Consider the following 8,853-nt stretch of genomic DNA (forward strand, 5'->3'; position numbering starts at 1 on the left):
CTCGGCCAGGAAGCGCCTGGTGCTGCCCGAGCCTCCCGCCGCGGTACGGACCGGATCCGGGCTCCCGGGGTGCGGTGCGCGCTGCGAGGCGCCGGGCTGGGGGCGCTGGGGGCTTGGTCCCCAGCGGCAGGGCAGGGGTTAACGGGCCTTGCTGAGGCGGAGGGGGCAGCGCCGGGGGGTCGGCCTCGGGCCTGCAGGGCAAGGCCCGCAGGGATGCCGCTGCCTGCTGGGGCTGGGCCTGCGGCCCTAGTGTAGACAGGGCTCTGGGGATCGCCCCCCCAGTGCGGCCCTCCTGCTTTGCACAGGAGTGATCCCAGCCGGGGGGGAGCCACCCTGCAACACCTGAGCCTGCCCCGGGTGAGGCCGGGGGACACGGGCACTGCCGCCGTCCTGCGGCTGCGAGGTCTTTAAAGTGCCCCCGAGGGACCCCAGAGAGGCGGCCGCGGCCCTTGCTACGGAGGAGGGCAAAGCCCCGTAGTCTGTGCCAACTTGACTGGGGGGTAAAATGCCTCCCCGGTTCCCAAGAGCGCGCGTGGTGCGTGCACCCAGCACTGGCTGCTGGCCCCGCAGCGGGATTCGGTCCGCGACTCGCAGTGCGCCTGAAGTCCGAGGCTGGCGGCCCCTCCCCGAAGGAAAGAAGCAGCGAGACGTGTTGGCGCCTTGCAGCAGGGCAGCGATGCCCAACGCTGAACTCTTGCAGGTTTCCAGCTCGGCGGGAGCTGCCGGACCCCCGACCCCGTCCTCGCTGGACAAGAAGGCGAAGAACCTGGCGAACGCGACGCTGTCGCCGGGCCCCGGGCAGGGCAGCGATCTGCCGGCCGGCTCGGCCGCCCCCGAGGGAAACCGCAGCTTCGAGCCGGCACAGAGCAAGGTGCTGCCAGCCCCTGCGAGATCCCTGGGCTCCCGGGGTGGTCTGGCGGGAGCGCTGTTCCTGAGCTGCGCCCCCTTCTTGGTCCTACCGGGACCTTGTAAGCTAAAGGAAACGGGCAGAGGGGGGAATCCTGTCCCGGGGTGGTCTTGCCCGTGCTTCCCTGCTCCACGCGCCTATCCCGTGCAGCTGGGGCACGACCCAAGTGATCGCAAACACTGCAGCGTCCAGGTGGAGTCTTCCCCTGCTCAGCGCCAGTCTCTGTCCCCTCTCCCCGTGCCAGGAGGACGTTGCTCAGCTGAAATGCCGCCTGCAGAAGCTCCGAGCGCTGACGCGAAAGGCCAAGCTGCCCGTCGCCGCCTCCCCGGAGACGTGCGCTGCCCTTCGGAGCCGCCTCGAGCAAGCGCAGGCGCTGGAAGCCAAGATCCGCCAAAGGCGGGCGGAGGAGAAGACATCTGAGCCAGAGCCATCCGGAGAGCCCCCGGCTGCAGCCAGGTGAGGAGGGCGTCACTTGGGGGCTGCTGGAAGGGGACTCCTGCTTCAGGGATCCGTTACCTTGCTGCAAGCGGGCGGAGACCCCTGCTGTCTTCTTGGCTGTCACAGGCAAAGCTAGGGCTGGCCTGGGTGACCTGCAGGGCTCTCGACTGCCCCTGAGATGGAGCCGGGAGGCAGCCTAATGGCAAAGCAGTGAGACCCTGGGGGGAGGACATATGCCCTACCCCCAGCCTCCCCAGGGTGGGCTGTCTCAGTAGTCCCTGCCCCAGCCAGTCCCTCGGGAGCAATGGGCTGATGCCAGCTCCCTTCCAGGGACAAGGCACCTGCCTACCAGAGGTTCCACACCCTCGCCCAGGACGGGCCCCCCGGGCTGACGCTGCCCTACAAGTATAAGGTGCTGGCCGAGATGTTCCGCAGCATGGACACCATCGTGGGGATGCTCTTCAACCGCGCCGAGACCATCACCTTCGCCAAGGTCAAGCAGGGCGTCCAGGACATCATGCACAAGTAAGCCCTCCCCGCCGAGGGGCACGGCCACGTGGTGGCTGGCGGGGACCTGCCGCAGCCTGGGCAGCAATGCAGCCGCCCTAGACCTTCTTCTAGGGCTGGACTGAGATGCCTTGGACGCAGCAGAGGGCTGGCGGCTGCCTTCAAGGGGCAGATGGCTGGCTCCAGCTCTCGGGGCAGGGGTTGTGCAGCGTGGAGCATCCTCGGGGCGCTTGTGCTGGGCTGACAGCAGGGGAGGGGGGCGGTCCTGGCTCCAGCAGCCCTGCCCCTGCTGCTGCTGCCTTAGCTGAGTTGTGCAAGTCTGACCCCGAAGGCTTTCTTCCCTAAAGCCAGGGACATGCCTCTCTGTATTGGAGATTAAATCCTGAGGTTCAGCTCCTGAGCTTGGGCCACTTCCCCTGGCCCGGCTCGGTTCTTGCTCTCTAGCTGGTGTTTTCTCTGCCCCTTGCAATGCACTTGGCACTGGCCGCAATGGGCTGCTGTCACACTTTCGAGCTGGAGCCCCTGTCCAAGCCTGGAGGGGCTCCAGCTCCACCTCTGCCCTGGTTGCAGGCAGTTCGAGCAGCAGCACGTGGGCCAGATCAAAGCTGTGTACCCTGCCTCCTACACGCTGCGCCAGGACAACAACATCCCTACCTTCGGGGCTGGCATGAAGCGATCCGGCTACCAGCTCACCATCGAGCCCGTGCTGGGGGAAGGTACGTGCTGTGCCGGGGGTGGGGTGGAGACCTCTGCATCTCGCAGGGCTCGGACCTCTGGGATGGGCTGGCAATGCTAGGGTACCCGAGGCCTGGGTTTGGTGCCCCCCATCTCTCTGTTGCCTCCGGTGACTGGACAGGTCAGTCGTGGGCATGGCAGGTTTCGGTAGCAGTCAGGGATATGTTGAGGCTGTTGGTACAAGGACAAAAGACAGACTCTGGAGCCTTGGTCCTGGTAACGTAGCCTGGAGACGGGTGCTGCAACGCAGCTGGGTCGTGCCCATCTCTGACGGAGGAACCCGTCTCTCCCCTCTAGAGGAGAAGGTAGATGGCCGTCCGCACCTGTCGGCGTCGCGCTTACTGGAGCGCCGCAAGGTTTTCGGCAGGAACCTGGTGAACCTGGTCAAGCAGCATCACAAGGTGAGGGGATCCGCCCCCAAACCCTCAGACCTGTAGGACACTGCAGAGCATGGGTCCTTCCCTGGTTCCCAAAAGCTTTCTCCCCTGCAGAAGCTCATGGCATTGTGCACTGCCTGGGGCATCTGCTAGTTTGCCCCCCCCCCCCGGCTGCCGGAAGGACTGCAATGCTGAGGTCCCCCTTTGGGTATCTAGAGGAAGGGCAGGGCTGGGCTGGCATCTGGAGCAAGGCATGGCAGGGCTGTAGAGCTGTTGGCTTTGGAGGAGCCTGGGGCCTGGCAGGCAGGAGGGTGTGGAGCGGGCGAGAGACTCGGACAAGACCTTGGATCCTTTTGGCTCTGGTTCTTCGTGCTGGGAGGCAGATACTGCAGCGAAAGGCCGGGTCCCAGCCCCTGGGGGAACTTAGCCTGCAACTGGCAGTCTTTCCCTGCCCTAGACCTTCCTGGCATCTCTGAGCCCACCCCTGGCCGTGCCCGATGACCAGCTGACCCGGTGGCACCCCCGCTTCAACGTGGATGAGGTGCCAGATGTGGTGCCGGCCGAGCTGCCGCAGCCTCCAGTGGTAGACAAGCTGACCACGGCCCAGGAGGTGCTGACCAAGGCCCGGAGCATGATGTCACCCAAGGTTCGTGGGCCAGGGAGGCACTTGGGGTGGGGGTTAATGGTTAACCAGTGGGTTGATGCTGCTGACTACACCGACCTCAGTCACTGTCTCGCCCGTCGTGGCAACCAGAAGGCACACGACTACCCTGGCTTCTGGCTAGCTGGGGGGCAGAAGACAGCAGCTGCCAGAGAGAGGAGTTGGGGTGGACCCTATGCCCTGGGGAGCCAGTGGGACTGGGGCACATTCCCCACCAGAAGTAGAAAGGCTGGTGCTGAGCCAGGAAAGGCCTAAAACTTGGTTCCTGTGGTGTGAGGTGGGGTGACCACTGCCCTGGGTAAAAGCTGCCTGCAAGGGGCTGCCCGTGACCTGCCTCTTCTGCCCACAGATGGAAAAGGCCCTCGCCAACCTGGCCTTGAGAACAGCCGAAACCGGTGCCACTGAGCAGGAGGTGCCCAAGGCGGCAGCATCCCCGGCTGGCACCCCCAGTGCCCTGAGGGGGGTGTCCCAGTCCTTGCTGGAGCGGGTGAGTAGCCTGGCCCTGGGCCGGCCAGGGGCTCTGCTCGGGGGCTCGGTGGGTCTGACCCAGCCCCCTGCTTCTTCCCCCAGGTCCGAGCCAAGGAGGCGCAGAAGCTGCAGGCCCTGATGACGCGGGCGCCGGAGCGGGAGCAGCGACTGGCCATGCTGGCACGGCTGCCAGAGATGGCGCGGCTGCTGCGCACCGTGTTCGTGGCGGAGAAGAAGCAGGCGCTGACAGTGGAGGTGGCCTGCGCCCACATGGCCAGCAGCTACCGCACCACGCTGGCGCCTGGTGAGGCGGGGAAGGGGCGTTCCCCGATGGCGCCTGTGCTCGGTGCCCTAGTCCCAGTCGAGCTGTTCTGCATCCACGTTCCCTCCCCTTCCCAGTGCGCGGGTGAATAGCTGGCCCGTGGTCCTTGCTACCCTGACGTGTGTTCCTCTGCTTGCTCACACCATCGCCCTGGCTTCCAGCACATGGAAAGGCTCTGAGTAGCCCATGCCCCCCGGGATTAATTGCTGGGTGGAGAAGGGCCTCCAGCCCCTCTTTTTTCCATGGGTGCTATCCAAAAGTGGTGACCTGCCCCGTGCTGCCTCCCATGGGTGGTCAGCAGGAAGGGGCAGTGGCAGGGGACTCACTTTCCGTCACTCCCGGTTCCCTGCAGGTGAGATGGAGAAGCACCTGCGCCTCTTCTCGGAGGTGCTGCCTGACTGGGTCAGCCTCCACCCCATCCGCCAGGACACCTACGTCAAGCTGGACAAGAGCAAGGACCTCAATGTCATCGTGGAGAGACTGAGCAAGCTGATCCAGGAGGAGGAGAGGCTTTGATCCCCACTGGGCTGGGGTGGGTGGGGGTGAGTGCGGTTTGGATTGCGGACCTCACTTAGCGCAATCCACGCCAGGAACGTAGCAGGCGCCGTGTGAGCAGGGCCCTGCAAGGAAGCCCCTTGGGGCTGCTGGTGCTCCTGGCTGCCGCAGCAGGAAGGCAGAGAGGTAGACGGACACCTTTGTTTTAACTTGTGCTTTTACCTCAGTCCTGCTGGACGCCGGACCCCGCTCGCACAGGACAGCAGCGGGGTCCTGGCTCTCTGCCTGGAGCAAGTGAACCAGACACGTCTCCTTGCAGCTCTGTGCTCCCAGCTCCTTGGAGTAACGGGCTGTACGTGAGTCCAACCCTGCCCTGGGCTGTGACCTGGCCAGCTCCTGAGCTGCATGGGCACGAGTGCCCCAGATGTTTTAACAGCTCAGCTCCTTGGAGGGAGTCTTATTGTCTGTTTCTTCCGTTAATTGAACGCTCTCCAAGGCAGCCAGTGCTTGTTACCGGTGGAGTTTCCTTTTTAAAATCACAGGTGCTTCCGTCACTTTTTATGCATTATTCCGGGTTTGGGAAGGGGTGCATCTACTGCCTTTGTGCTGGCCAGGCGCCTGGGCTGTGTGCATAGTTTTCCGTGTGTTTTTTATTAAACTTAATTGCTTCCACAAAGGAGGCCTTACCTTGTCCAGGTGCTGGAGGATCCCTTCTCCATGGGGGCAGGTCCCTGCAGCTCAGAGCTGTGCCTGGCTGGTGGCAGGGACGCTGGGTTGTTGGCCAGATCCTGGCATGGCTGCATGTGGCTTCTCGTGCAGGCTGCGTGGCTCAGAGTGAGGGGTGGACTCGCTCAACCAGCCCTTGGCATCTACAAGCTACTTGGTGTATTTACTCAAATCTAAGATGTGGTCCCCCCCACCTGCCCATACAGCTGTGGGGGTGGGAGGCAGCAGGGGGAAGGCTACCTGACCCCTCCTGCCTGCCCCTCTGCAGATGGGGGTGGGGAATGAATTTTAATATCTACAAAATTTGATTGTAGATGTGGAGAATTGTAGCACTTCTACATTTATCAGACTTGAATGGGGGTGGGGGCATTGTCTTAGATGCGGGTGTTGGCAAACTGGTTTCTACTCGGCAACAAAGCGCTGGCCCCTTCCCACCCAGCAAACCCATGTGCTATTGCCTAAAGCAAACCCGGAGCCTCCTGAACCTGCTGCCCAGATGCCTTCAGTGCCGGGGCAGTGGAGCGGTATGGGCCATCAGCGCTGGAGCTAGGGTCTGCACTGCCTTTCCCCTCTCAGTGCTGCCTGGCCCTGGCTAGCCTAGTAGAAACTTGTGGCCCTGTCACTGCTGCTCTTGGCAGCTGAAGCCAGGGGATGATTTCAACAGCTGCTTTCCACGGGGGTGCTGGGGGGAACCTGAGTTTTTCCTCCAACTCCCGGCTGCGGTCCTGCCCTTCAGCCAAGGCAGGTGCCGGCTGCAAATGGTAAATATTCAGTGGACCCAGCTGCTCGGTTTTGATGCTGCATAAGCTTTCACAGATGTTCAGGCCAGCTAATCACATTTACCCTCGTCTGCCTATGTCCTTCGATCGACACAGCTACAGCCCGTGCCCCGCCGGCCAGCACCGGCACTCACTCGTGGAGGTGAAATGCAAGGACCTGGCTCTGGGGGTAGCCAGTGGCAGGTCTGGACTCGCTGCTCAGCAGCAGAGAAGGGAACGGGGTCTATAGTGCTGCGCCTGCTACCACGGGGGGCCAGGGGCAGGGGATGCAGCGGCAAAACCAAGTTTGTGGAAGGGGCAGAAGCAAACCATTTCCCTCCCCTCTGCAAGGCTGGATTTTGAGCTGTTCTGCAAGCAGAGGCATGCATCTCCCAACAAGCTCATGGCTTTGTACCTGAGGTTCAGATAAGCCACTGCTACTTCTATCTTGCTGTATTCAATGCCCAGTGTGCATTTGGGCAGGGGAGATTTAATGCCCCCTGAAGGCCAAGGCTTTGAGAAGTGAGCACACATCACCTTCCAGTGAGAGCCTGCAGCAGTGCGGGGCTCGGTAAGCGCTGGGGGAGCTCAGAGCTACACGGAAAGAAAACCTTGGGACAGTCGGCTCAGTCTGGGAGTGCAGGGCACAGTCGGTCTGAGGGGCTGGTGTCACCAACTGCCAGTGTCTTGGGCAGGAAATGCCCACACAACAGGAACTTTTCTGCTCAGAGAAGAGCTTGCAGGCACCTTGGATTGAATAAAAGTGTTGATATTAGTCACGAATCAACTCCCTTCGGTCAACACCGCCGCATGCCCATGCACGAGCCTCGGGACCCTGGCTCCTGGCTGCCCCTGGGACTGGATCCTCTGGCCTAAAAACTACTAAATGAGCAAGGCTGTGGCTGCCAGTCACATGGGAACTTGAGCCGTATCTGTCGAGCTTCCTGCACGGGCTGCTCTACTCCGGCAAGCGAAGGATCCCCACCAGCTTTACGCACCAGTTCTTAAGCGCGGCCCGAGAGCGGAGGGACACCCCTGACCGCTAGGACACGTGGCTGCAGCTGTCGCATCGTCAGCCCTGGCACTGTTTGACCTGATTTCATGGTAAGTCACAGCTGGATCGGGCTGTCGTGTGCTCGCTATTCCCACTACCCTGAGCTAAAGGGGCTGCAGGGCCCAGCCCAGCACAGGTTTTTTGGCAGCGAGGGGCCTGGGATAACACTGGCTATTTTTGGCTCAGGCTAAAATGCCTGGGCTCCACGTGCACCATCACCTGTGCTGTATCTTTTCCTCAAGGGCAGGGGAGAGTGGGAAAATACACAGCACCATGCACAGAGCCTTGGACTACACAAGAAGGTTGCTCCTGGCTTGGAAAAGGAGCAGCAGCTCAGGTGAGGTAGCCCCTGGCTGATGGCCAGGTTTGTTTTATTAGGTCTCAAACTAATCACTGCCCAAACCAGAGCCACCCATCCGAGCCTTCAAACAAGCACGGAACCTCGCCAGCCTCATCACCAGAAGCGAACGTCCCGTGGCCCAAAACACACCAAATGGCTCCAGATGATGCCAGGACAAAACGTAAAACCTGCCAACATGTCACCACTCCCATGACAACTGCACCTCAGAACAGGCCCATCGCCATTCCTGCATCTTACGCCAGCACCTCCAGAAACGTCCCGTATCTCATCCAGGGACAAGAGCTGGGCACCAGGGTGACCGCACGCTGGGCATCTATTACAGACGAGGATACCCATGACCAGTGTGGGCACTTTTCTCACAAGGAAACCACTCTCTTGCGCTCAATCTCTGTTTTAATCCTCAAAGGGAATTTGCAAAAGGGTTTTCACAGAGGAGCCTGCGAACTTCACTTCAACCACCTCCTGGATACAAAAAATGGTGTGTGCATGGATGTCAGCAGCCCACAAAAAGAAGACCAGGGGTGGCAGGTTCTGTACAGGCTTGTTAAAGCAAGTGAGAGGCCTGGTGCCTTCGTGCGAGGGCAGCAGCTCCCTGCTTTGGAGGGCAGGAGGGAGAGAGATGCATGACTGCCCATCTGCATGGCCTGCCTCTTGCACACACGCAGCCTCGCCCAGCAGGACACTGGCCCCAAAGCAGCAGAGCGCGCGGGCGCCGGGGACTGCCAGAGGCAGTGCCAGGCTCTTCTGTGACCAATAACTCACCGCCTCGCCTCCGAGGAGCCCACGAAAGATCTAAGGATAACACTGGCTGTTATAGTTTCATGGTAGGTCGGGCCAGAAGGGACCTGAGCAGATTTCATAGATTTCATAGACAGCAGGGCTGGAAGGGACCTCGGGAGATCATCAAGTCCAGCCCCCTGCCCAAAGGGCAGGAAGTCAGCTGGGGTCACAGGATCCCAGCAAGATAAGCATCCAACTTTACTCTTGAAGGTGTTCAGTGTAGGTGCTTGAACCACCTCCGCTGGCAGACTGTTCCAGACCTTG

The 8,853-nt window shown here is 61.5% G+C and overlaps 1 protein-coding gene across 1 annotated transcript; it reads left to right on the forward strand.

Annotated features, from left to right (window-relative positions):
* Position 1: 1 nt before the first annotated feature.
* CDT1 (chromatin licensing and DNA replication factor 1) lies at positions 2-5,599 on the forward strand (the record flags this gene model as incomplete). Its single annotated transcript, XM_019535455.1, has 10 exons — positions 2-43; positions 701-871; positions 1,152-1,363; positions 1,676-1,870; positions 2,423-2,568; positions 2,885-2,988; positions 3,422-3,610; positions 3,975-4,112; positions 4,196-4,397; positions 4,768-5,599. Coding segments are annotated over 10 exons (1,563 nt in total), but the record flags the coding sequence as incomplete, so codon positions are not given.
* Between the last annotated feature and the right edge of the window lie 3,254 nt (positions 5,600-8,853).

Source organism: Crocodylus porosus, unplaced genomic scaffold (genome assembly GCF_001723895.1).
Source record: "Crocodylus porosus isolate Cpor-Errol unplaced genomic scaffold, CroPor_comp1, whole genome shotgun sequence".
NCBI classification, from domain to species: Eukaryota; Metazoa; Chordata; order Crocodylia; family Crocodylidae; genus Crocodylus; species Crocodylus porosus.